Source organism: Oxyura jamaicensis, chromosome 21, assembly GCF_011077185.1.
Source record: "Oxyura jamaicensis isolate SHBP4307 breed ruddy duck chromosome 21, BPBGC_Ojam_1.0, whole genome shotgun sequence".
NCBI classification, from domain to species: Eukaryota; Metazoa; Chordata; class Aves; order Anseriformes; family Anatidae; genus Oxyura; species Oxyura jamaicensis.
In genome coordinates, this window is record NC_048913.1 from 3,145,594 (window position 1) to 3,173,270 (window position 27,677).

Below are 27,677 nucleotides of genomic sequence, written 5' to 3' on the forward strand. Positions count from 1 at the left end.
ATTCTTAGCATAGTTAGGGAAGGTGGAACTATTTTGAGTAAAAGGCAAATTGCATAAGTAGGGATTGAAAGCGCTAGTCAAAAGTTTCTTGCCTGACTGTTCAGTTTCCTTTCCAGCTTTACATGCAGTTCATACGGTGTTTACAAATTGTACTTGGGTTGTTGCATGCAGACGTAATGTGGCTTCTTGTAATACTCTCCTTATTTCTAATCTTTCCTCGTGTAGAATTGGTGTTGTTGCATTCTTAATTATTCCAGTTATTGTCGCAATGGGTCGGAGAGGAAACTATTTTCAGTCACTTTGAGATCTTTGGTTCGCTATTAAGCGCAACATCAGCTTATTTTTTTTTCAACAGATTGAATACTGTTCCAGGTGTTCATGCATGGGTAAGACTCAGGTGCTTTGGAACTGTTGCAACGGAAATGTAAGAACAAGCAGTGAGGTGTGCAATTTTCTACAACAAATACAAAAGCTGTAGCAAAGGTTGGAGGAGAGGTAACAACTGTGCCGACACTTGTTGCAGCCCTAAATGGAGAAAATTATACAGGCAGGAGCTGGTGAGTTAATTTGTCCCAGTGGACCACTTTGCCTTGTGCTTGAAAATGTTAGGATTCGCTTCCCCCAAACCTGAGGATATAGTCTTGGCATTTGGCTCCTGGGATGAGAAAGGCAGACAGATACAGCCTGTACCAGCAGACCGAAAAAGCGATTACCCCATTCCAGCCTTGAATGTCATTTCTTGCCATGGTGTGTGGATCTGTCAGGCTGTTTAGCTGCAATATGACAGATTGTCCTATTAATGTGTCATCAAGTGCACTTTTACAAATTCATGGCTTGTCTACAACTAACCTGAAAAAAGAGGCTTAAGTATGAGAAGGCGCCAAAGAAAGTTAAATATTATTAACAAATAAAGTCTGCCACGTAGTTTTGATGGAATGTGAGCTGGTTGGGGGAGGGGAGATATGCTGTTAACTATTTAGCTTCTCCACAACTCCCTTCTTGCTCTCACTCTTTCCCAAACTCAATTTCTCTCCCTGAAAAGGTGCTTTAAAAAATCTTGACTTTTAAGAGCTCTTGATTTTGTACTCAGATTGTTCATGCCTCAGTTTCCCTGAGACAGGTAACAGAGATAGCAGAGTTGATGCTCTGATCCACCTGAAGTCCAATGAAATACTGTACTGGCATCACCTGGATTACAGAAAACATGGTAAGGAGATTGTTAAAGTGAGCCTGTTGCTTGCTGACTGCGTAAGGGACTTCAAATTTTTATCATTCTTGGACTTTTTTGTGGTACAAGCTCAGATAGATTTTGTAGAGAGAATTGGAAGATTTGTTCCTGGTGGTGGGCAACTGGCAAAGATCAGCAGACTGTCCAAGTGCTTTAACATCTCTCTTATGCAATGTTTGCAGGAGATTTGTATCCTTTGGTTTTCTGTTCTTTTTAATAATGAGCCCGCCCTCCAGTAAATAAATCAGAAAGCCCCCACTGAGCCAGCCTCTAATGAGAGCCGGGGGAGAACGTGTGAAGCAGCTAACATGAGTAGAAAGCGAGAGGTCTGATGTATGGACGTGTGTTGCGATGCTGAGTGCATATTCCAAGCCACATATTTTTAGCACTACCACACACTCGTGTACAGTTTTACAAACTTCCCAGAAAAATGGTGATTTCTCTGAGATAATGAAGGGGAGGTACAGAATAGGGCTGAGGGGAGGGAGGAGGGAACGGGCATTGATTTAAATCTGCCTGGCACACAGGCCAGCTCCACTTATCAGTGAGTCTAATAGGAATGTGAAGAGAATAGGCTTGACAGCTCATTAGAATGTGATCCCTCCTCCTTTTTTTTTTTTCTTTTTTTTTCCCCTTTCTTCAAGTTGATGGAAACTCGTTCAGGAAAGAAGTACTTATTTGCTGAGGTAAAGCAAAAGCTGAGGAGGGTTTTGCCAGTTTTCAGCTGGGGAAAGGAGCAGCGAGAAAAATCAGGCGTTATCTACACTAAGAGGTACCTGAAATCTTGCCTAGTGTGAGGGGAGACGAGGATGGAAAAGACAAGTTTCTACATCCTGACAGCTGTTTGCGACATCGGGACTTGCTGCTCATCGTCTCATTAAAGAAAAGTGAAGATAAACCCAACTAAAGAGGGAGAGAAACTAGTGTTGGGAAAACTTTTCCTGCTCCTAATGGACCTAGGTACTTCCACAGTTTTTTATTTCTCCCTGTTTTAACTTTTATGATATATGAAAAATTTCTTTCCTCCTTAGAAGGCTGAGCTGTGATGCTTTCAGCCTCGTCAGAAGAGCAGTGGCTGTAGCAACCTTGGGTTACAGTTTCGCAGCGTCTTGAAAGTAAAGGATGAGGACTTGTCACGGAGAAAAGGGAGGTATCCTTCAAGGGAGGATGGATGGACCGTATTGGAGCCTGCTTTGAACTGAGCACAACACTTTAAATGACAGAAAGTGAAATCTGTTGAAGAGGAACAACCTAACAACCCCCCTAATGAGTTTGTGTTGTCAGCTCCGGCCTGAGCAACTGTTGCCCTGAGCAATTTGACTTCTCTGGGTTTCATAGTTGAGTGCATTTTAATCGAGTCTGAAGACTTATTGGGTGGGTGGGGGGGGGGGGGAATGACACTTCAAGGTGGGTGGCAGGACTTTCCAGAGCCCCTTGTATTTATGTAAGCTTCAAGAGGCTGAATGGACTTACCTCTTTCTTCGAGTGAATCCAGATTTTCAGACAAGTTTATCTGTACCATTTCAGTGTGTCCTGCTTGAACGGAGATCTCTCCAGCCACCAGCACACCCATGCATGCTGCTCGTTTGACATTGCATAGACCAGAGGATCATCTTTAATAGTTCTAACCCTTTTTATTTATTTTTTTTATTTTTTTTAGAGAGAAGTCTGTGTCTATTCCTATTACTGGTGGTGAAGGTTTTTGAGCTTGGAGAGTGCCCTCCTTGACTTGGCCACTCCCTCTTCAAAATGAAGGGGTGCACCTGGGTATTTGTGGCAACTTTACTTTGTCAGCAGTTTTGCCTCTTCAGAGTTATGGCAGCAAAGAAAGATAGAAAGATGAAGAAAGAACCTAATCAGTATACAGAGCCCTTCAATGCTACCCTGTCAAACAGTGAAGAACTGCACGGGCATCCCAAGGTAGGTGTTTTTCTGTTGTCAGTGCTTGGTGCAACTCATTTTTTGGCAGTAATGTGATGCTGGTTCCTTTTCTCATTGATTGAAGCAGTCTCGACAAAATATCTTTGATTTTTCAAAGTGTTCTCTCTTTTGCCTTCGCATGATTTATTTCCTAGCTTACTGAAGCAATGACTGGAATACAATTTATAATGATAATTTTAGAATATGCATGACTGAAGTTCCAGTCCCCCAGTAGCTGATTTGGTATGAAGGCAAGAGTATTTAAAAAAAAAAAGTGGGCTATCTCGGTACAATGATGATACTGGAATATGAATACATCTCTTGCAAACAAACCTACTCTCTGGAACATTGTATGAAAACTGGCTTAGGCAAATCCAGCAATTCAAACACCTGAGCATGTCTGAGCTTTCTCACCAGAGAGATTGGTGATTTAAAATTACAGATGAGAAAATATTTGGTCTATTCCCATGATGTGTTTAAGATGATTTTGGCTGTTTCAGGAAAGGATTCAGGATGGGGCTAAGCGTGCTTAAGTGACAAGTGTAAGGCTGTGTATGGTAAATGAGTGGCTGCAGCTGACGAATTGCTAGGCTTAGTGAGCAGGTTTTGAAGGGCAGGATCCTTGCAGCTATGTGTTTGGGGGAATCACCCTAGGCTGAAAGATGCGATTTCTAGTCAATCAGAGACCTTGGAATCCTTTACGATCAAAATTTGCATAGAAAGCTTGGGAGTAGGAGAGGAGTTCAGGAAATTAAAAGCAGGTCCGGGGAGTAGGAGCAGGATGAAACGGGAGACTACAGCGCTGAGAAAGGAGGGAGTGTCCCCTATCACACAGCCCTTTCCCACTCTCTCCCATTCGCACAAAAATGTCCCTTGTTTCAGATGGAGGTGACCTCTAAAACACGACTTTGATCACATGCATTAGGGATGGCAGTCACTATAGCAATAGAGGAGCAACCTGTCAAAAATTGGGGCATGGCAGAGGGGGCACGTTAGAACAATTGGGCTGACATTCTAAATATCCTATTCAGTGCTATTGTGAGAGTAATTGGTTAAGGTTGGGCAAGTCTGGGAAACAGCCCTCTGTATAAAAAAGCTGGCTGCTGCACTTAAAGTGATCATTAGGGGACTGCAAGCAGCATTTCTTCAGTTTATTTTTGTTTATTGCAGGGCTTTGTCAGGACAGGTTGTATACATGCTAAATTCTTGAGGTGCTTATATTCGATCACTTTCTTTCACTTTCTCTAGAACTGCTTCATCCTCCTTGTGCCAGATAGATAGTTGGAACAACTACATTTCAGCCTATTTTGGAATTACTTTGTCTTGATGTGAAACGTATTGGACCACAATCAGAATATTTTCTGATTGCAAAAGCAAGCAGAAACCGATCCTGGTTTATTCAGAGTCAGTCACACATCCATTACTGCTAGAAGAAACGCAGCACCCATTCAGAGGCTAGTGGGCATTCGTTAAAACAGACAGTGTTTGAAAGTTGTAGTTTCGGTATTGAAATATTTTGCTTTAAAATATCCATGGCAAAGGTTTGGCTGCTGCAAGTGCTGGAGTGTTCAGTGAAGGCAGACTCTGCTTAATAAGGAAGGGACCAAACCAAATCTTTGATGTAAATGCTCGTGAACTCTGCTTGATACGCGCTCCAGCGTTTTGCAATATGAACTTTGCTTCTTGGAATCTCTCTGAGGTCGAAGCCCAGGCTCCAGTTAAGCAATGCTTCTAAATGTCGTGGGTCACCGTGCTGTAATCTGTACAGCACCTGCCCAAGCAAGGGGGTTCTTTTGCGTGCATTATAAATGCCAATAAAGAACTGCCTCTCTTTCTGGGGTAAATGGCAGTTGCTGTTCACAGCCAGACATCCCTAAGTACTGTAGGGCAAACAGGACCTGGATTTTTAAGGATGGTCTCTGGGGTTATTCATGCTGAACAAACTGTGAGCTTTGTGTGTGTGCCTCTGGACTAGACTCTCAAAATTGAAAACAGCGGGTCTTGGGATCACCAAAAGCTTTAAAAGCTAAATTGTAAAAATACAGTACGTCTGAAATCAGCACTGTTTTGCCTCTCTATTGGAAAGCTCTATCCAACCACCGCACGTGTTGCTGGTTGAGACAGTTCCTTACAACTGTACCGTGTAAATTCAGCAGTGAGATGCAATTGTACCATGTACAGGTATCTTGGTGCAGCTAGGAATAAATATTCATAAGGTAAAATGCCTCATTCTGTAATGCGATTAGATCACTAATGCTTCTGTTAAATCTCTGTTAATACCTTGGATTTATCAGGTTACTTTTCAAAACTTTTTAAAAGGATTCTCTTCTTTTCCCTTTGCTGTACTGCCTCAAACCCATGTGTTAGTCAATGTCAAGGTAAAGTGACCAGCCCCTCATTTTGGGTTTAGAACAACTGGCTGTTGACAGAAAACAGCTTAAATGCCCTTATAAATAAAGCACCAGATGTGAAAGATGACTAGCCAGAAACTAGCGGTTTGTAAATCACCAGTAAATTCCTACCTTATGGTGAGCAGTGACTGACAGACTTTGAAGAGGCAATTGGGCTCTTCAGGTAGTTGTAGTGGCGGTGAAATTCAACAGCAGTATAGACAACTACGTTATTTTTCTGCAGTTTTCAAATGTAGCTTTTTTTTTTTTTCCTCTGAAGTGTCTCCTTTCCTGTTAATTGGATGGCGAATTAGTAAAGTAACAGCAAAGTTTTTCCTTGCCTAACCTACTAAGCTAAAGAGAAGTTGAAAGCTCTGTGGCAGACTGATCGCTGAGCCTTGCTGAGTAGTTCTGCTTAGTAAAAAGATGCCCTGCGCGGGGACGTGGAACAACATCAGTATCTTATTTCATTTCTCTGCACTACATAACAGGAAAGATGGAATTTTTTTTGGCCTTGTACAGTAAAAAATTAAGGCTGTGTTTACCTTGGAAGACTCCGTGGCCAGCTGGTAGATTTGTCAAAGCAGGAGCAGGGAATGAAATATTACATGAGAGCAGCGATTTTTACTCATACTGTTAAAAAGGTAGGTTTGTTTTCCTTCAAATTGACCAAAACATTTTGGAACAGATTTATCTTGGGAACTGTTTTCAAATCGGAGCTGAGAAAGCTCCCCTTGAGCAGCGACAGTGCACAGCTTGTGGTGAAACCTCTGCCTGAAAGAGGGAGACGGTAACCTCAGTTCTGATAAAACCTGATACATCTAAGGAAAATAGTAAAAGCATTTTTAAAAAATCTCCAGTTTTATCTTCGCTGTCAATGAGATGTGCTTGCAAAGCACAAATGTTTTTCTCTGACACAGATGGACTAAGACCATGAGGGATGGATGCAGAAGTATTTTTCTAATGTATTTTCTTAATTTGACAGGGAGCGGTGGGGTACCTGCAGCTGCCAGGCTTGTCTTCCCCTTTCCAGGTGTGGGTCTTGTGTTGCAAGATGAGACATTAAATTACCAGCGTTTCAGCAGTAGTGGATGGTCCAGTGGGTCTATAAGGCTGACCCTGATCAGGAGTTACTGTTTGATTCCTGTCTGGTGTGGTTTTGAAGTGATAGCTTGCAGGGTCATAGTGCTCTGTTGCGTGCCCAAACTGTGTTAAAAATTCTTTAAGCCCCAGCCACCTTCTGGATAGGCTGCATAATGAAAGTACGTGTGCTGATGCTTTCAGATGGAGAAAAAATCCATTTCCTTATTCTCAATAGTTCCTCTTCTTAGGGACTGACAAGTTGTACCTGACTGTATCTAGGTTCTTGATACCAGAAGTTAAATCTCTTTATGGATCTAGCTCAGGTAAGGCTCAGCACGAAGTCGTTTTTTTCTTGCTCGGTCTATTGTTCTCTTCTGTCTCATTAAGGACAGAAATGTCCTCTGAGGACAGCCAGCGTTTGTGAGCTGCCCAATTTCCATCTAAACTAACTGGCATGGGATTTTATCAGTAGCATTGAAAACTGTCTAGACAATTTTCACACTTGTGGCTTGTTAATATTAATGGCGCTGGGCTAGGCATTGCGGGATGGAGGCTAGTAAGTATTTGCTTTTTTTGGCATCCAGGTAGCATACTGACTGTGCGTGAGCAACCCTGGTAACTGGGGTGGCCATCTGGAATATCATTTATCCCATGGAATACAGGGAAATCAGCTGTACCCTTCAGCCAGTGGAGTTTTCAGTGCCTATAATACTCTCACAGACAAACTGATGGAGTTCAGATTAGATAAGTGGACTGACAACTGGCTGAACTGCATGGCTCGCAGGGTTGTGACGAATGCCGTGAAGTCTGGCTGGAGGCCTGTTAGTAGTGGTTTAAGTATCCTGGTGTTTGATACTGGGGCCAGTGCTGTTTGACATCTTCATTAATGACCTGGATACTAGGGAAGATTGAGGGTGATCAAACACTGGAAAAAGCCACACAGAGAGGCTGTGGAGTCTCCATCCTTGGAGATGTGCAAAACCTGATTGCACCTGGTCCTGAATAACCTGCTGTGGTTCACCTGCTTGGAGCCTGGGGACTCAAAAAGGCAGCCTGTAGATGTCCTTTCCAACTTCAGCTGTTCTGTGAGCTGCTTGCAGGGGTGGTTCAGTTAAGTGTCAGAAAAGCATGATCTTAATTTGGGGAAAAAACTTATTGACTCAGCTGTCCTAATGAAATTTCAGGGATGATTTGAGGTCAGTGGGATTTCAATGGAATTTCTGCAAGAAATGATGTAATATTTTTAGTTCTGTTACCCACTACGTAGGTAAAGGGTCCTTGACATATTATTTCCTCTGGAAAGCACCACTCTGAGGCACTCCAGAGCATAGGGGAAGAATTCTCAACCATCTGTACAGGTTCCTTTTACAATCTGGTCTTTTCTTGGCAGTTTCCCAGTAAGGTAGTACCTTGGAATGAAGTCTGCTGTCTTAAAATCTGATAAGACCATGGTTTTCAGGCAGAAAACTGATGATCTTGAGGCTCATTCTAGTTTAAGGCTGTTTAGAAAGTGAATAATTCAAGTCTGTTGCTTATCATGGGAGAAGAAAAGAAAGCTGAGGGTGAGTTCAGTTCTATTAAACTGTTCCAGTTCCTTGCTATCTTAGAAGCTTATTTATTTATTTCTAGAGGTAGATTTAAAGAATTTACTTTCAATACTTTTAAAGTTTTCTCAGGTAAGTAATTCCAAGCAGGTGCTGAGGTTCTCCATCCCCAGGTGGGCCTGTTAGCTCATCATGTGCAACTGCTCTTCTGGAGGCAGAAGTTCCAGTGGGAAACAAGAAGTGCCCTGTTCCTTGCAAGGGATTCTGTTCAGCCAAGGACGGGAGCTGAAAACTGCCTCTAAGGCTGACGGAAGGAAGGTTGGAACTTGAGTGCTAGCACCAGAGCTTTTGTCTTTTGGATCAGAGACATGACTTCTGGAGTTGCAGAAGGCTGAAATGATTCTTCTGTCTCTGTCAGATATCTTGGGCTAGGTCTGCCGGGCTTATTAATCTTTCTGAATTATTTCTTTGTGGCCTTTTTGCTTCCAGCTGAGAACAGCAGCTGGTTCAATGACGTTGCACAGATTGCATTCCTCCTCTGCAGAGAGATTTCAGTCACAGCCTGAAGTGTGTGGCTACATGTGTAATGGAGAGCATTTGTGGGCTTGACAAGTTTTAGAGCCCTGTGAGAGCACGCGAGAGACTAGGCTGTGACCTGTCTGTAGGAAGAGATGTTTCCTTTCAAGGTTCAACAAATATCATCCTTCCCAGCACCTCTATGGCCCAGGTAAAATAATACTGGATTTGTACATCACTCATGGAAGTAACACAACATTTGGTCTTTATTTCTCTTAGCTGTCTGTGATATTTTTAAAGTTCATTATCAGCATATATAGCCCTACATCAAATGCGTTCTCATGTGCTAGATGCATTGTGCTATGCCTGTCCTATCAGCGCTGTTCAGGTCCTTACCTTTTTGTGGTGTCCCTAAAGACAGAAGGAACTTTTGTGCATTCAGGGGTGGCACTGATGAACACTGCTGTCCAGCTAACAGGGAAACAAACACGGTCATCACCTCTCCCAGAGCAGCTCTTGCTCCCGTGAGCTGTTACCTTATATTCATTATATTCGTTATGGTGTGAGCACTGAGGACAGTTTGTGTTTAAATGGAGGGGAGGAGCTTTTTGTGATAGCCATTTAGAGAAATGAAGAATAATTTTTCAGTGACAAAACATAGTGGGAATTTAGATAGGAATTCCAGTTGGGATTTGGCTCCGATACCAAACCTAACACTTCAGCTCTAGGGAAAATTCTTGAGAGATCTGTAAAAACCACAAGTGGTCAGGACCTTGGTTTTACATCTCATTAATAACCAAGAGTGTGCATAACCATGAGTTATTAGCAGCTGACACGGGATTTTTCATGCTTAAAAAAGTGATCTGTCACTTTTTAAGCAGTTCCAAATAAAATATACTACTGAAGTAAATCACTTGCTGCTAATTTCATAATGAAGCTGGCAATACTCTTGCTGGTGTAAATCAGGCATAACAACATAGAGATTTATGGATTAAGATAATTGAAATGCTGAGTCAGGTCCATTTTGTGTCTGGCAACTGCTTAATTATTAAGCAAAGAATTTCTAAATATAATTCCATAACAGATAAACAAATAAATTGACAATTCTTTGAGAAAACTTTCAGGGCAGTAATGTCAGACATGAAGACTGGACCGGAATGGTAAGGTGTTTTTCCTTGGAGGTGCATCTCTCACTGCAGATGGAAAGGATGCTGTCCTCTCATGGAAGTATCAACTTTTCTTGCTTTCTTTCCATATTTTTCCACCCTGAAAAAGGGTTAGGTGTTCTTGAGAACACTTTGAAATACTTTTTGGATGTACAGACTTGCTCAGTCTTGCTCATAGTGTTTTCTTTTATCCATCCAAAATCTGAAACTATATTAGTCCATTTCACTTTGGTTTTTAGGAGAGGTGCAGACTGGATCCCAGTATCCTTGAATTTTAGTAAAGTTCAGATACAGTTCAGAAATTTCTCAGGATCCGAACTCTGCTACTTGACTGTAGATTTCTCCTAGTAGTTTCTTCCATGCTGGCTGAACCTTAGCCAGAGGCTGCGTGTGCTTCTGGGCAGTGCACGCTGTTCTGGGAGTTAAAGCCAGAAAGAACCACAGGTTCTGCTTGTGTACAGCAGCCTAAATTACAGCTCAACTCCTCTTTTATTGTGAGAGGGGGAGGAGAGAGAAGGCTAAGCTCCTGTTGGTTTCATACTCCGGTTCCGAAGTGCTAGGTGCTGTTGTATTCGGATTCCAAAGCAACGTTAAAGGACCTGATTGAAAGTTCATTAAAAATTGCTGGCAAGGCTTCTGTTGTTCTTGGAGGCACCGTTTCAAGCGGTAAGGACTGAGCCTGATTCCAGCATAGTTAACATGAGAATTCCTCCTGACTCCTGCAAGTTAGCTTTGCTCTGTAAACAGCACCCCAGGAGGGACAAGTCCCCTTTGCTGGGATTCCAAGGCTGTTCTCAGTCCTGACTGATACCTGAGTTGGCTGCAAGGTCTCTCTGGCTGCTGGAGGCTGCCACTGCCAAGAAAAATAGAGGCTTGCATGCTTATTGCTGGGATTGCTCATGCATGCCATAGTAATTAAATAATAATACCACAAGGATGGAACATTCATTTTAACTGTCAATCATCCTTGTGCTGGAGAAACTGGGGAGTGCCATGGCTGTCTTCTAGAGGGATTTGTAATTTAAGCAGGCCACTGGAGAGGTGTTTTTTTTGTTTGTTTTTTCTTTTTCTTTTTCTGTCTTTTTTTTTTTTCTAACTTCAGGAGTCTTTCTTTCTCATTTATTTTTCTGGGATGTGTCGTCTGGTTTTCTTTTTCTCCCTGACAAGATGTCTGCTCTGGGCTGTTTCTTCACAGCTGGAACTCCAGAAGGGCTGAGGACATCTGTTTGTCTTCACAATTAATGGTCAGACACTGCCCATGACTGCTGGCTTCTGCTCCCAGCTGGCATGTTTCCCCATTTGCTCTGGACAGGGGGTTTGTGCCTGTCTTGCAGCCTGGTGGGATATTTGAATAGCCTTGTATACATCAGCAGCAAATGCCTCATCCTGGTTCCTAAGACTCTGGTCTTGCTTTGTTCTGGAGATTGTACTTCTGAGTTCCTGCCACACGAGCTAGCTCTTCTTGAAGAACAAACTGATTTTATTTGCCTTTTCTCTGCAGCCCAGCTGTTGTTTTGCTGGCTCATGTTAGAGCACCGGGGGAATACTCCATCCTGCCTGAGCTGGGTGTTTCTATTAATAAGTTACTTCCTTCTCTTTTGTGAAATGCACAGCAGCTTTACCACAGACCTGTCAGTCCCAGTCGCTGGGGGGAAAAAAATGCATCTGCTTCCTTTGGGCAAACAGCACAGGTAGGCTTTTACCTGTTTATGTACTTATGAGCTTTTTAAACTTAAGTGCTCATAAACCCAGTCCCCTGTAGGTGTGAATTCACCTCTGTGGTGATGCTGCATGCATGTGCTTTCAGGTGCTGTGAGACAGAAAAAAATTGGCAACTCCTATCAGAAACCTTCAAATTTCGATTAAACTTTGGTAAATATAAATCATCTTTGTTGTAGAAGTTGTACCTCCTGTGCTGTTCTAAGGATATCTCAAGGTTTGTGAGCACGTCTGTGGACTTGAGGTTTGCATGTTGGGAAAGATGGAGAGGTTTGCCTCAAAGGACCTTCTCAGCCTGTCTTTGCTCAACTGCAGATATTTATAAGCATAAGGAGGAAATCAATCTGTGGTAAAATAATCATGTTGTAGTGAGGTGTGACTAACTTTACAGTACCTGGGATTTTCCATGGTGCTCCATTTACATTAATTTCCAATGGACTATTGGAAAGTTAGTGGAACAGTGAAAAGTCCTGCGTGCTGTAAGTAAACATGACCAATAATTTAGCTGAAACAGCTTAGTGGAATGCCTTGAAAAAACACATGATCAGCACCTGATTATAAATGTGGTTATAAACATAAAAAGTCTGTTGAAGACCAATTTGTGTATAGAAATAATGAACTGGATTGGTGTCAGTAATTTGTTGTGCCCTTGTTTGAGATTCACACTAAATTTGAGCACGCTGGGGAGTGTTTAACCATAACCCTGATTAATTTCAGTGGAACGCATGATCAGTATGGCAAAATGATTTGGGATACCCTTGCTTTGGCTTAGAGCACAGATGCCAGCTATTGTCATTGGCAGCCATCTGTTTGGAGGGTGGGTAACTGGACTTCCCACACAGAGCAATCCAGTAGGAATTGATCTCTCTGTGGGTCATGTCTGAGCCGTAAATCACCCAAGATTATCTACTGAATAGAGAAGACAGTTGGATCCCTGGAGTTCCTGAGATGTATGTTTAACAAACACCCTTGCTCAGCTCACGTTGCATCTGTGAATTCCATGGAGCTGTTCACACTCCGCTGCTTTGTAAATGATCTGGTGACCCAAGCTGTTTGAAATAAATAGTTATGATCACATCAGCTCTGAATCTACAGACAAGTGCCTTGTACTATGCTCATGTGCCTGGCCGCGTGCCAGAGAGAGCTTTCCAGGCTCTGCATCAGCTTAGGAGCACCAACATTCCTCATGAGCTCCAGCTGGAGCTCCAGCAGCCTTCTGAGGTTTCATTTAGAAACTCTTTATTCTGCATAGATTTTTTCATAGCAGATCATACGGACTGTGCTCTCTTCTCTTTCAAAATGGACTTGCCCTGGTATTTCTAGCCAAAACTTGCAATCCTCTGTCCGATTCCTGTTGCTTTGGAAAAGAGGTCACTGATGCTATTAGGGCCACTGAGTGTAGAGCTGTGATGTCTGAGCTGTGGCAGAACTGTGTCTGCTGCTGTGAGATTAGCAGGAACTTAATACCCAGGGGCAAACAAACACTTTAAGATCTGAAAAGTACGCTCTTGACTGACTTTGTTTGTATGCTTTTTCCACACCCATCTTATTTTCTCCCTCCTGAACAGTGATACATCAATAGCAATTTATTTCAACTTGTAGCGGTCTAGGAATCGTTTCATGTTGTTATTCAACCCACCACTGCCTTGTATGGCTTTCCTAGTGGAAAGTTACAATATTCTTCTCTTTTTCATAATGGGTATGAAAACCTAAGCATGATTCATGAAACTTTGTGAGGACTTGTGCTTTTATCCTCACTGTGATGGACACTTGAGAGGCTGATGTGCCGACAGCCTGGAACCCCGTAGTCAATGGTTAATTGGTCTTGACAAGAACTTGGCAGGTATTGGTAAGCAATGATTTCTGGTGCCTTTTTAATTTAGAGTTTGTTCCCAGCCCAAGGGAAAAACAACAGGTATGGCCGTTTGATTACTCCTGGTCCTGTATGAGAGCTGAGTACTGGGTACTAGGGAGTCCAGTAGGAAGTGGACCCAAATTCCTAACAACAGATCCTCTTTTTTGTCCAAACTTGGTTCAGAAGGGATCCAGAACTGGGCACTGTCATGTCTAACTTCTCCAAATGATTTCTGTGATTCTGATACAATTGCAGACCATAGGAAGGGGCAAGATAGATAAATTTGCAAATGCACATCGATTTGGTAGTCAGACATGGACTTTATTTTTATTGTGAAATGGTTTTGTTTTGTTTTTCCCTTGTGCACATTTATCATTCTATTAGCCTTTGATTTGAAAGCTATGGAGCACTTCAAGGTTTCCCGTACATTTTAATCTCCCTTTATCTCTCAATAGATCCAACTGATAAATATCAGATGCCAGTGGTGAACAATCTCTGGCTTATGTGCAAGTTTTCTGTGGCACGTATTAAGACTGGCAGAGGGCTGAGCCTCGGTAGTTTGAGAAAGGTCCTTGAGGCATGCTGGCTCCTAGCTCTTGGCTCTTTCTGCTCCCTTCAGTAAAGGGAGCTGGGACACCCTGCAGGAGGTCACGTATTAAGTTATGAGAAAGGATTTTGTTGCTGGGTTTTGTTTTGTTTTGTTTTTGTGATGCTCCTGTAAATGATGAGAAAGTGTCATGGTTTTGGATAATATCAGATTGAATTGCTTGCTACAGAAGTGAGATAAAATGGAATTTTACAGTGGACCCTAAGCCTTCAATGTCTTCCCAAATGCAGTATGCTTGGATTAAGGATTTGGTGCAGGTAGCAGATGGCTGGCCTGGAAACTTTCTATTTTCTGAGTTCATGTAGTGGCCAAAGAGATGCAACTTCATCAGCATTTGCTTTTGTTTCTCTTTAGATCCTAGAATCTCCAGTCCCGCGAATCACAGATCCACGGCGGACCTGGATCTCCTTTGTTCACCGCCCAGATGATGGCAACACCTCTAAAAGGAGATGCAAAGGGAAGGACAAGAAATTAGTAGGTTATTTCTAGATTGACATCATCTAACAAATGTGCACCATGACTTCCCTTCCCACTGTTACACAAGGTGTTTTGTATGTTCCAGCTTTTGCTTTCCAACCCCGGAGTGCTGTGTTTTCAGTTGTTTGTGTTAAATTTTCCTAAGTATTTTGGAGAAGGTTGGGACAATAAGCATATATGCTTTGTACGATAAGTGTCTGTGAATTCCACTGTCAGCACTCATTTTTGTTTATACCAGCTGTTTCTTGGGCTGAGACTTTCTTTTTTTTTTTTTTTTTTTTTTTTTTCTGCGCACTAGAAATAAAACTAACATTTTTCTTCTACAACTAGATAAAAGTGCAAGCTGCTTAAAGGACACATTAATCAAGGCATGGAATAATCATTTATTGCAAATCAGTGAGTTACTGGTCACCTGCTGAGTGATTGTGTGCACTTTTCATCTGCTGCTTGGACAATACAGAATGTTTTTTATGACTTCCTTTTACTTCGCAGTGAGCTTATAGGCTGCTTCCATGTGGGTTTGCTGCTGGTTAGTTGATGAAGTAGGAGCTCCCAGAGAACAACACACATTGAAACAGCATTGATAACACTGTTTCATGTTCCTGTTACCAGCTTAAAAGCTCTAATGTGTGTAGCTAACCTTTCCAGGTGTTTTGAATTAACTGTTTCATTTTTTTCAGAGCTCTGCTGTGACACCAAACATTCATGTATGTGATCGTTATGTCTGAGCAATATATGTTCATGTAAAATTTGGCCAGATGGCTGCTTGAGTTAGCAGAATAAGAAGCAGCTTAAAAGCTGATATGTTACTTTGCTGCTTCTTTATCTTCTATTACCAAACTCAGTCTTGTGCCTGCTGTGCTTCACGCTGTTTATATGTGTTTGAAGAACCAGTTAGTGTTTACCTGAGCAAAGTTTATCCTCCCTCCTAAATACGTGAGTAAATTCCTGGTGCTGGAAATCACTGCTGGCTCGAGAGTCAGTTTAAGATTTACTGCATCAGACTTGGAGTTGAACTGATATCAGAGGGAGTTGCTCATGTGGCTGACAGCCTTGTAGAACTGGCTCGTGGCTGGGAGAACTTTCAGTCTGCCAGTGCAATTGCCTGGTTCTAATTCTCATGTTTTTCTTTGGTTACTTCCTTAGCGTGGCCTTGTTGGGCCCCCAGGACCTCCTGGCCCCCAGGGACCTCCAGGAGCACCTGGTGCTGAAGTCACCCGGGAAGTCCTCCTGCAGGAGTTTAAGGAGATATTAAAAGGTAAAGAATGTGAGAGGTTTGAGCTTCTGTGATCAATTCCTCTTGGCAAGCCCCATGGCAAATAAAAAAAAATGGCTTTGCAATGTTTACCCTAAAGCATTTCCCTACCTGATAATCAGAAGTTTGAAGAAGTATTTCCTTAGTGCTGCTTAGTTCAAGCTGAAGAGTTGAGTATAGAGGAGAAGTCTAATCACACAGCTGATGGCTTCACAGACCAAGTGCTTAAACTAAGCCTTTTTTCCTCTATCTTTTTGTCCTCAGAAGCCATCGAGCGCCGGGCATCCCTTGCTATTTCAGCCCATCCTAGCCAGCTGCCTCCACTCCTGCTCTCCCTGGAGGAAGTTTCACCCCACAGACGTGTGGAGGAGGCATTCCATTGCAAGCTAAAAGGACAAGTCGTCGTAGATAAGAAGACCCTGGTAGAACTTCAGAACTTCCAGTCGGTGAGAAGGGATTAAAGACCGAACCTGTGCAACTCCACAACAGCCACTGTGCGTAGATCAGCTATAGATCCCCTAGTCTGCAAAGCTGCTAGGTGGCTCTGTAGATAAAGATGTTTCCTGAAGGGGAAGGCTGATTCCAGAAGCTCATCTCAGGACTGGATGCAATGAATATCACACTGCCTTTTTTGTAATTGATATAAGTTGGACCTTATACAGTGATTTCAGTCCTAAAGCTCAGCTGTAGTAGGATGGACAGTTAGCTATGAGTTATCTTCTTCCTTGCCAGAGGAAGAGAGGCAGACTTTCTTTCCATCTTGCATCCTAGCTGAGTCTCATGACAGCTCTAACTGAAGTTCTAACAGGTCTATGCAAGAGAGGGCTGTCTCACAGGTCTAAACAGTCAGTTTCTATTTCAGTCAATGATAGAGAAAGACCTGTCCACATTTGGCACTCACCTAAAGGATGTGTTCTTTTTTTCAGTGCAAACTCTGTTTTATTCCAGAGTAATCTTTGGATGTAGAAAAATGTCAGAAGCAGACAGAAATCATTGGTTACAGATTTGTAAGCCCAAGTAAGGGCCATCATTTTATTAGATGAGTCAGTCCTGATGCTAAAATTCTTTAGATAATATCTTAGAGAAGACAGTAAATGTTATCTATATAATTTTATTATAGTCATATTAAAATTACAAACACACCGTTGTGGGATGCTATAAGTCACTATAAGCAAGCTCTTGAATTTGGTGATATTAAACTTTCTGCTAACCATTTCGGAACCAGTTGCAAATAGGACCTGAATCTGAAGAATAAATGTTAGTCAAAGTAATAGCTAAAAACTGCCTGTGCAGTAAGATGCTGAGCTTTCATCCCGTCTACACTAAGTCCCATCTCTGCAGAATCCTGTGCAGCAGATCCTTTTATATGGAGTAGTTTTGCTGCTAGGACTTCACAGCTGCAGGACGAGAGGTAGTGGTTATGTTCTGGATAGGGTGCTTTCCTGGATCTTTCCCAAATACACTTGTGGAAGCCTGGTTTGACAGCACTGTGGGTGCTGGCACAGAGGCAAGATTGTACTTGAAGTGTAGGCAGGGCTAGAGAGATCTGCTGCCTCATTAATTAGGGGGGAAAATGTGAATAAAGACATCTCAGCAATCAGTGCGTAGGCTGATGCTTCCCATGCTTTGTTATCGTATGCCTAGCTTGTTTCTAATTGCTTCTGGCCCTGAAGCTGATGTGGGAGGGCTGGCAGGCCTCTGGATGCCAGCCTTTCATTTCAGCTTTGGGACAAGAAGTGTCTGGTTTTAGCTTGTGTTCTGATATAGGGGAATTTAACAGGGAGGGAGACGGTGGTTGCTCCTGCAAAGATGAAAACATTGTCTTTAGACAGTCTAAGGGGGAGAGAGAATTCCCCTCCCTCCACCCTGTCAGCTTAATGGTGTGAAGAAGCCAGCAGTTTGATACTTCCCAGTGAGTTGGTAGGGAATTAATATAATTCCTGGCTTTGGAACTTATCCAAAGCATTCTGAGATATGTGGAAATGAACGTGGGCTGAGAAGGGGCTGGTACTCCTATTCTTTGTCATTTGAATGCGGTGTCTCTGTCACTCTGACCTTGAGTGTTCAGAGAGCATTTAATGGTTTTCTCATCTTCCCATGCTAAATTTCCTCCAAGAGTGTTCATCCCCTCTCTTCTTTGTCTTAGTGTCCTTGGTATTTGGAATTAAACATGTACTCCTTCCGCCACACCTCTGCTTCCTGTATCTCAGGCTTTGGCGTTTCTGACAAATTACCTCTTTTTCGTAGAAAAATAAACAGCAAGAACTGAAATAACTATAGCCTCTGACAGGCAATAGAAGTGGGATTAATGTGGGGCCCAGGAATATCACTGGAGCTGGATCATTCAAGGTTAAGGAGGCCCATGTGTTCATGCTGGAAGATCCCAGGAGGAGTCCTGGTGTCTTTAGTGCTTTGAGATCAAGTTAAATGTCTGCCTTTAGTAGCTGAACTTCATTACTGCTTTGGGAGCTCCCCCATGCATTATTGTTGCTGTGCAGGCTTGGGTTATCCATTATTTAATAACAGATAAGTCAATACATTGCTTTCCACAGTCTTTATCACTGAAGAGCTAGGCTGGCAGTTCACATCTCAGTTCTCTGGGCATGGTTCCTACTTTCCACCAGGAAGGAAACCACGGAGTGTATGAGGGAGGCATGGGGATAAGAGATGGACTAAGGAAGAGAAGGTGATCATGGTTTGTAGAAAATGGACACTAACTTGTTTGCTTTTGGTCTGCTTATTGAAATAACCGGTGTACAAGCAGTTTCTCAGATGTAAATCCCTGCAGTGTCGGAAGCAGCTAGGTGAGTATGCTGCTGTGAGACAGTAAATGCAACAGGGAACTCTAATTGGCATAAGGTTTAATGGAATATTTTTTCCCAGAGAAACCTCTCCCTTCTCAGAACCAACCCTTTGCATTGTCTATTTCTATGAGCAAAAGAATAACAAAGCCACAGAAGGCATGAAGAAACAGGAATGCTTTATCAGTGATAATTTACTGGTGCCTAAAATTGCCTTCCATGCCCATCCAGTGGTTTTGGAATTAGATTGCTGATTCTGCTAATAGCTGTAACAAGAAAGGAATGAATTAACAATGCAGAACAGTTTTGCACATACAGGGCTTGGATCTGCACTTGCAGTGATGTCAATTAAAAATAGCATTACTGAAAGTGATTGCACAGTGATGGCATAAGAGTGGAATCAATCTCATTCCACAGTCTTTGCTGCTAGGTTAGCTGTTAGATTCTCCGTGCCTCTACACATAGAAGAAACTTGGTTCCTTTTTGTGTGTGTGTTTATCTGTTCACAGGCACACATCAGTGCATATTGATGAATGTAGATACGTTTGTAAAACATTTCCAGTTAAGTTCTGTGGAATTTAAGTCTAGGTCTGGATCTTCGTAAATAGGGACTGGGAATTACCCTGTGAGCCTTGCTTGGGATTTTGCAGGTTAGTCATTTCCTTCTACCATGCAGTAACTCTCTACACAGGCACCACCTGACCCAAATGTTTGCAGCCTTTTACTTTCTTTCAGAGAGAAAGCAGCTAAGCAGTACTTATTTTTCTTTTCTTTTTCGTTTTTATTTTTTTAAGTATAATAGCACCTGTAGCAACATTGCTATGAATTCCAGCACTGTCTTTCAGACCCCTCTCTCTATCTAGCGTTGGAAAGTACTCAAATTTTGGCTTATTGAGTTCTGTTGAGATTGCCCTGTTAGGCATTCATGCATGTATTAGGGATACAGCAGTGTGTATGTCTCACAAAGGCGGGTTTGAACTGCTCTTCTGTCCCTTAGGACCAATGGAGGACAGATCTCTCAGAACAGCATCCATGGGAATGCATTTACACTGCACAGAATGCCCTTGCGGTGGAAGCAGAGTCTGACTAATGTGCTTTCTTGGCCCATTGAAGCCACTCTTGCTTCTCCCCAGCTCTAGCCAAATTCATATCAGACAGGCCAAAACTAACAATAAACATTTATTGCAGAGTTTATTTTAGTCTAAGTCAGATAATCTGCTGTGAGTTTGACCTAAGACTGCTCCCTTGCCATAAGGAGAATCTGCATGCTGTTTCCTTAGGTTTTTTGCCTAATTGGTAGAATCCAAGGCTGGAAGAGAATGAAACTAAATATGGAATCTATAAGAATATGAGCAGTTGTTCTTTAATAGCCTCAGAGCTGTCTGACTTCTACCTGAAGTGGCTGGAGAGCCATGATTATTTCCTCTGTACCTGTACTTGGGGACTTGCTCAACGCCTGCTCTTATTTTACAGCCTCTGGCCAAAGGAGCTTTTCTCCGGGGGACAGGATTAAATCTGTCAACGGGACGTTTCACAGCACCTGTGTCTGGGATCTACCAGTTCTCAGCAAACATCCACATCGGTGAGTACCGTCCACAGAATCCTTCCCTGTACCGCTTGAGAAATGCAGGAGGGAGTCCTGGAGAGCTCGATCTCTGCTGGGTTTGCTTGATTTGAAGCATGTGCAGCAGCAGCCCTTTGCAGTGAGCTCTCCCGTTGGTACACCATGACCCAAGCCTTAGGGCTGGGTGATTTCACAGCAGGCTGCTCCATGCAAACCAAACAAGTCAATGCTCCTTAGGGAGGGTGAGCTTAGGCACCAAATATATTTATGTGCAGAGTGTGTGGCTTCCATAAAAGACATTGGATAAAATAAGTGTGATGATATAGAACTGAATCAAGACATTTTTGACTGTGGCTTGTCACCAATGCATTTGTTTATTGAATCATTTGGTGATGAAGCACCTAGAAGGGTGCTTTCCTAAGAAGCCACAATAATACTGGCATCTCTTTCAAGCCAAACACTAGGAAGTGATTTTCTGCTGTGTTCCAAAAGTGTTTATATTTGTTTCTCTGCCTTCCCCAGATCACAGTGAGTTAAAGAGTAAAGTCCAGCTCCGAGCCAGAGATAATGTCCGAGTGTTGATCTGTATCGAATCTCTCTGCCACCGATACACGTGAGTTACTGCAGTGCTGTCCGGGCAATTATTTTTCTCAGATGGTCTGATGTTTCAACCAGTTGTGGAAATCAGGTTCACCAACAGCAAATTTTATACCAAAAATGCTTGTAGAACTTCTCTGAAGAGCTGGATTCCATGTAGCCCTTAGGCTTTTTTTTTTTTCCTCCTGTTTTTTAACATTTCAGTGGATGGTGTCAGGTACTCTAAATAGCAGAATAAATATTACATATGTTGAGAGAATTGTGAATAGAGCGGGCTGAAACTGGATGTAGCTAAAGGTGCTGAGTGCTCAGCTATCATCATAAACATAAGCAGTGAGAGAAACACTTTAATTTTGTGCCGGAGGTTGTTAGCTCTGTTTTACAATGTCACCTGCCTCCTGAATGGAATGCACACCATCTTGCTAATGTTGCCACGGAAGTGTTGGGGTGACGAGAAAAAGGAGTAGGTGGAAAATAGAGGGGAATGGTTCCTGAGGCAGGAAGTGCAGGGCTTGCCTCAAGGTCTGTCATACCTTCTTCCAGCCCCTAGCTGCCTTGTGGAGCTGCTTTGACAACCAAGATTAATTTTCCTCTGCTGGGATTCATTAGTTAAAACCTCTGCTAAACAAAGGCTTTTGTTAGGCTATGGCAACACTGAGTGCTGCTCTTCATGCAAAGGGCCATGCCATAAGCATGCTGTTGGCTGGCTTTATCACCCTTTCAGCTGTAGCACGTAGGTGCCCTGTGTCTCAGGGGGGCAGCTTGCTCAGGGTGATGAGCTTGGTGTGCTTTGCTCGGAGGAAGGCTCTGGTGAACCCCTGGGCTGGGCTGAAATGTACCCAGCAGAGGGCAGTGCTGCTTGGGTAGCGTGGTCACTGCCTGGATCTGTGGCTGGATCTTCCTCACCGGAGGAAAATTGCCTCTGCAGGGCTTGCAGAAGATCTGCCCTGCCTGCAGCTCTTCCAGTGCAGCTGCAGCAACACCCTTGCAATAGCACCACTGAAATACATCCATAAAATGACTCCACAGGTGCAGCTTAAAACCCACAAACCATAACTTTGCTGCTGGGCTGGCTACTTCAGCCCTCACCTTCCCCGTTCCATGACTCAAAGCGCTGCAAATAGGACTGACCTCTCCACAGGCATTTCAGTTCAGCGGCTTTACGGGAGGATGAATTTGACATGAAGCCTCATACAATAAATACCAGCTCTCTTAGGTTTCTTTGGCTGGTGGAAAAGATTTGATTGGCGTCAGAGTAGCCATTAGTAACTAGGGTAACAAGGAGCTGCGTGCCCATTGACCTGATGGGAAGTCAAGGAGCTTGTTGACTGGAGCACCTGGCACCTATTCAGCCTTGTAGACTGTTTTATAACAGTCTTTTATGATTGCAGCACTTAGCTGAGGCAGTGACAGACTGGTTGCAGTCTTGCACTTGTGAGGAGTCCTTTAGATCTTGTTAAGAATGGACGTGGGCCTGATCTTGACATCTGGAATGTCTGTTGACACTGAGTGATTTTGGGAGTCTCCAGGCTTTTATTCTCGGGGTGGAACAAGTAGGAACAATAGGGCAGAATGTTCCTGCCCCTTTTGCCAGTAGCTCTCACAGATCTTCACTTACAAAATCATACAGAAAATCTAAATTCCATTTTCAAGTGTCACAGGGCTTCTGATTTCTCCATGGTTTTAGAGGTAGAACAAGCAAATTGAGGTAACTGAGTAATGACCTGAATACAGTAACGACCTAATACAGGTAAAATTTGACTGTCATTCTTTAGCCATCTGTGGAGAGCGTGCTAATGGAAAGGCTCTCCTTATATGTTCCTCCAAAAATTATTTTATGAATAGTTCTTAAATCCTACTTACAAATATAAATCTGATTTATAGAACCTATGAGGCCATTGCATCTTGGCTTGGAACTTGTTTGTTTTAAAACTGCTGTTTTAGAGCCTGAAGCACTTAGGAAATCATTGTCACTCTGTGCCCTTTCAAGAGGGAAAGACAGATAAATCATTGTGAAAAATAAACGAAGGTGCCAGTGGTGAGTTTTAATGATTCCACAAATTCCCAGCTGATTTAATTAAGGCATCTAAGAAAGAAAATGTTGTTGTTGTGTTTTTTTTTTTTTTTTTTTTCTTCTCTGTAAGGCTCACTTCTGTTTGCAAGGACAGTGTCTCTCTGTGTCTCTTTCTCCCCTCCGTTGTCCATTGAGTCAACCAGTAACATTACTTAAGAATGGATGTCAGCCTCTGATTGCAACATGACTTTAGTCTTGTTTACTTGTTCTGGTAAATGCAGGCACGAGAATTACCTAACAGGAAGCTTCTGGGTGGATCGTGGAAGCTACCAGGACTTTCACGTTGCAGGTCTTTGAGTTGAAAGCTCCTAGCAAGGTCTCCTGGTACTATCAGATGTGTGAACAACCTCTTTGTTGCATACAGCCTAGGCAGGCTTTTATTGGGATGTTTTGGGGATTAACTTGCCACGTGAAGAGTTTATAGCTACATTCTCCAAAGAGCAACAACAATAAAAACTTTTTTCTTAGTCAGAACTGACCCAGCTGTTAATGGTTTAGATAAAGCTCTCTGAAGTCTGACTCAGTTATCATCAGTTGTCCAGGCTTGCAATTTATTGTCGGTTGTCCTGCAAAGCTGTCCTGAGCTGAGTGAGCTGGACAGCAGTGGGAATAAAGCGGGACAAGCACCGGCTCTATGGGAGACATCTCTCCCTCCTACGGTGGGTGAGAGTGTGACTGGTCTGTGGGATGGAAGGAGGATGGGTGGAGGGATGGGAACCTGTCTGGACAGACATTCTGCTGGCACAAGCTGAGCTGCTACCCGTACTTGTGGAATTTCCTGGGGATGTCTACGTACACAGTCATTCATTTTAGGGAGCTGAAAGAGCCCTGAGGGCTTTCGGCTGAGAGAGATGGAAACTGAGAGGCACGGAGACAGTTGGAGTAGAAGAGATTAATGGTGGGAAGTTCCCACCCAAGTTAGGCTTTTGGCAGGATATGACACACAGACTGAGCTCTTCAATCAAGGTGGTGCCAAGTGGCTTGCTCTCTCAGGGCCAAATTGCCCCTACCTTTTGTGCACATTATTTCCTTGCAAGGGGGCTGGAAACAGCACGTTTGCACTTGCTAGGTTTCGTCACCACCCCTTCATGGAAAAAAGGGAGGGAGGGGGGTTGGTTTGCTTGGAAAAACAACTGGATCTGCTAGCACTGGCTACGCCGATTTTGGAAAAGCCAGCCAGGCATGGAGCTCTGTGCTTTCATATTGCTTTGGAACTGAGCTTACATGGGTGGCTCTGATTGATGCTGTCTCAGGCACCTCCTTCCACCTAGAGTCCTGTAAGGAATGGTTCTCCAGAAACAGAGGATGTCACAGAGTGTTACTGCTGCAAGGAAAAAGATGGCTATTAGAACGTTGATATTAGAAAAGAACAGTGATGGAGGGGTGATCTGGAGTTCTCCTGCAAACTTAAATTGAATCACAAATATTTTTTTTAGCTTGTATGTGATCCCTGATCTACATGGCCTCGCAAAAATAGCTTTCAGCTGCAGAGTATATTGTTTGTTTGTTGTTTTTTTTTTTTCTTGCACAGGCCGACTGCTTGTATTGTTATGGTGAAATAGGCCTTTCATACCTTGAAAATGAGCCGTTGTGTATAGCTAGCTCTCTGTGGAATAACAAGAGTATAAACTGTTGTGATGGCTGACAGACTGTGGGATAACTGGCATGTAGATGGATCCAAAGGACACATTCAGCTTCTGTTCCAGGGTGAGAGTTAGAGACCACAGGGTCTTGAGAAAGGCCTCTGAGAGGAGGTGGCTCCCTCTTTGTGCCTGCAGCTGAATTTTGCACCCACAACCTTCCATAAGTTACTGCAGTGAGGACTGCAGTAACTGTTCTTAAAGGGCTGTTCTTCCAGGGCTGATTGTTTAGTTCAGAGGGACACTGGCACACCAGGTCCTCTTTTCAGGGAGGCTGTGAGACCGTTGCTGTTCCACATACAGCTGTGTTGTTAACTGCCTCAGGTGCTTAACCTGTTCATTTTTCTTTTGCTACTGTTTAGGTCTTTGGAAGTCATTGCTGGTTTGGAAAGTAACAGCAAAATCTTCACGGTCTACGTGCATGGCTTACTGCAGCTGCAGGTGAGTCTTTGCAGACTGGGAGGCCCAGTTACAGTTTGCTGGGCAGGATGTGGAGTTATTCACTGGCAAGGCTGAATTCTTGCCAGGAGGAGTGAAAGCTATTAACCTTCTTTTTAAGGTTAATGAAGCTATAGTCACCCCAGGTATGTCGTTTAGAGAATCTTTGACAGGAACAGGAGCAAAGCACAGATGTTGCACATTCTGATCTTAAGCCACTGCAGCAGGTTTCTTCCAAGTCAAAGCCTTAGTGCTGCAGTGAAGACGTTGGGCCAGATCCTGTTCCCAGGAGCCACAGAAAACAGCAGGAAACTTCTAGGCCTAGTTCATGGCACTGAAATGCTTTTCTCCTTTTACACTGGGATGAAATGTCAGATTTTCCCTCTCATTCTCTCTGCAGGCTGGCCAGTACACCTCCATATTTGTGGACAACAGTGCTGGAGCTCCCATCACCATTCAGAATGGATCAGATTTCATGGGTATGCTAATGGGCGCATAACATCGTCTGCAGCACTGGGTCAGGGAAGGATACAAACGAGGGAGCCTTGCAGTATATATTTGACTGAAGAAACCTTTACTTAGACTCTTGAAGACTGCTTCATGTAACTGTTGGCAACTTTAAATGAGCAAAGAGCCTTTCCTTTTGCAGATACTTCAGCTTGCTTTCAGAGGCTACTGCTTTTCAAGGTCCACAGCAGTTCATTCATCATAAAAAATACACTTTTATACTTCAGAAACAAACTGAAATATTTAATTTGTGCTTCACCAGACACTCACTGAACAATACACTGAGATATGGCATTTGTTACATTATAACTTTCACACAATAACACTTGTAATCAGCACATCTTTGGGATTGATTGAGGGGTGTTTAAGTTGGTAAATGAAGGATTGAGGGGGAAGTAAAATAGTGACTATATTCAGTGTGCTGTGGAGGAAGGAGACAAGAATTTGTCAACAAAACTGTTTTTCATACAATTATAAATGGTGTAGGCCCTCTCATGTTCAAACTTAGACATATTTGAGAAGTAGCATGTTGAATTCTCAAACAATGCCTGCTCCAGAGATGGGAATCCAAAGTCTGAACTGTGTAATTGTGGTTCTCTCTACCTAGGTATTTCTTTTGATGTTATTGATGAAGCCAAATACCTCGCTGCCTGCGCAGTTTTGTTTTTAAGAAAAAGTGAGGCCGATGGTGCCAGTTCTAGCATGAACTCCCTCAGTCATGTTCTTATGTTTTAGTAAGATATTTATCTGGCTTTGGACTGCATCACGTACACAGCATCTTCTCAGATGCCATATATTCATTTTCAAATGTATCAAATGCATTACGACAGTTGTCCAAAGGCTGGCACAGACAGCGAGGACAGCAGCCTCGAATCAGATATGTCACCTGCCTGGTGCTTTTTTGACTGTGGTAAAATAAAGAAAACACAGGACAAGGCTTACTTCCATCAGATGGCATGGGTAAAATGGAGTCTGATCTCTGCTTGTTTGTTGGAAGTGCTGTCAAAGACTGTCCAAAAGCCAACCTGCAGGCAGTGAATATGTTCTGGATTTCCACAAATCTGTTTGCAAATGTAAGCGTGTGAGATTGAGCCCCCAAAGCTGCTTTGAAAATAGCCCCAGGCTATAAACTCATTTTAACAAAGTGAATGGGTGTTGTCATTTCATTGGGCTAGGGTGTTAGCCTAAAAAATTGTGATTAAAAAAAAAAAAATCTACTCATTTAATGTACCTCTATAGCTTTCCCCTTCAACAGACACTTGGCCCTTTTATTGGTGCAACTTAACTGAGGAAATTGTTGTATAGCAGCATTGTAAATAATGTTAGCAAGGCCCAAAATGGAGTCCAGATACTGCTTTTTGTGCACTTTCAGTGAATGGAAGATACCAGTTTTATAACGTTGCATTTTTTTTTGATCAATTACAACATCTTCGTGCAATGAAAACAAAGATTGCTGGGGACAGAAAGTATGAACGAATGTCATCTGTTGCTGGGTCTGTTGATCAATATATGATGTTTCTATAAGCTCCAGGAACACTGCTGTTGAGGTTGGTAGCAAAGATGTCTTATTTCAAGAGCTGTGGAAAATTCTGCTGTAAAAGAGATATCTGAGACTCTTTATTTTCATCTCCATTCTAAATACCTGAAGACTGATCTTTCAGGGAGGACTAACTGGTTTCATTTGCTAAGACTGTATTAAAATACCTAATGGAAGAGTAAGGAGAGAGTATGTGGAATAATCTATCAGTACTGTTACAGATATACACAGGTAAATTCCTCTTTCTAGTCAGTGGAATGCAGTTGTTCTAACTGGACATGTGAATGAGATACTAACTCTTGCTATACAATACATGCCAGCAATTCCTGTAGATTTTTTTTTTAGTACACTCGTGTACTGCTTGTTCCCCTGGCACAGGGGAATCCACAGCTACTGAAAGACAGCAAATTGCCACAGTAGTGATTTCTGGGGCTTCACAAAGTGTATAACCCACAGGCATATCACTGAACCATATCAACAACGATGGTTTGTTTGCGCTGGGTTTAGATGGAGTAGGCGTAGTCAGGGCAAATGGCCTATATCCCAGCATGTATTACTATCCTGTACTTTCTACTGCGTGAATATTTGTAATAAATTGGGCTGTTACTTGCATGACTTGCAGCGACATAATCACCAAGTGTTGTGACGTTCAATGTATGTTGTTATACCTATGGGTTTTTTGAGCAAAGTCTCACTGTTCTTGGTAAATCAGAGTTAAAATATTTATTTTGTTGTAGAATTAAAAAACGTTTATCAGAA

General features: G+C 42.7%; 1 protein-coding gene across 2 annotated transcripts; it reads left to right on the forward strand.

Moving 5' to 3' along the window:
• Positions 1-1,766: 1,766 nt before the first annotated feature.
• Positions 1,767-27,677, forward strand: C1QTNF12 (C1q and TNF related 12). 2 transcript variants are annotated; one of them, XM_035344828.1, is made up of 9 exons: positions 1,767-2,188; positions 2,889-3,148; positions 14,383-14,502; positions 15,652-15,763; positions 16,025-16,206; positions 20,035-20,143; positions 20,648-20,738; positions 24,799-24,877; positions 25,275-27,677. In XM_035344828.1, the coding sequence occupies exons 2-9, from the start codon at positions 2,978-2,980 to the stop codon at positions 25,371-25,373; spliced, it is 963 nt and encodes a 320-aa protein (XP_035200719.1). In that variant the 5' UTR covers positions 1,767-2,188; positions 2,889-2,977; the 3' UTR covers positions 25,374-27,677. The 2 variants fall into 2 exon arrangements, with proteins under 2 accessions (XP_035200719.1, XP_035200720.1); XM_035344829.1 differs by lacking the exon at positions 1,767-2,188 and adding an exon at positions 2,222-2,565.

Bases quoted from the DNA above. Each gene is read 5' to 3' on its own strand.
- C1QTNF12 (XM_035344828.1), top strand. From the start codon at position 2,978: ATGAAGGGGTGCACCTGGGTATTTGTGGCAACTTTACTTTGTCAGCAG. The intron at 15,764-16,024 runs GTAAAGAATGTG...TTTTGTCCTCAG, and splicing joins GTTTAAGGAGATATTAAAAG to AAGCCATCGAGCGCCGGGCA. The intron at 24,878-25,274 runs GTGAGTCTTTGC...TTCTCTCTGCAG, and splicing joins ATGGCTTACTGCAGCTGCAG to GCTGGCCAGTACACCTCCAT.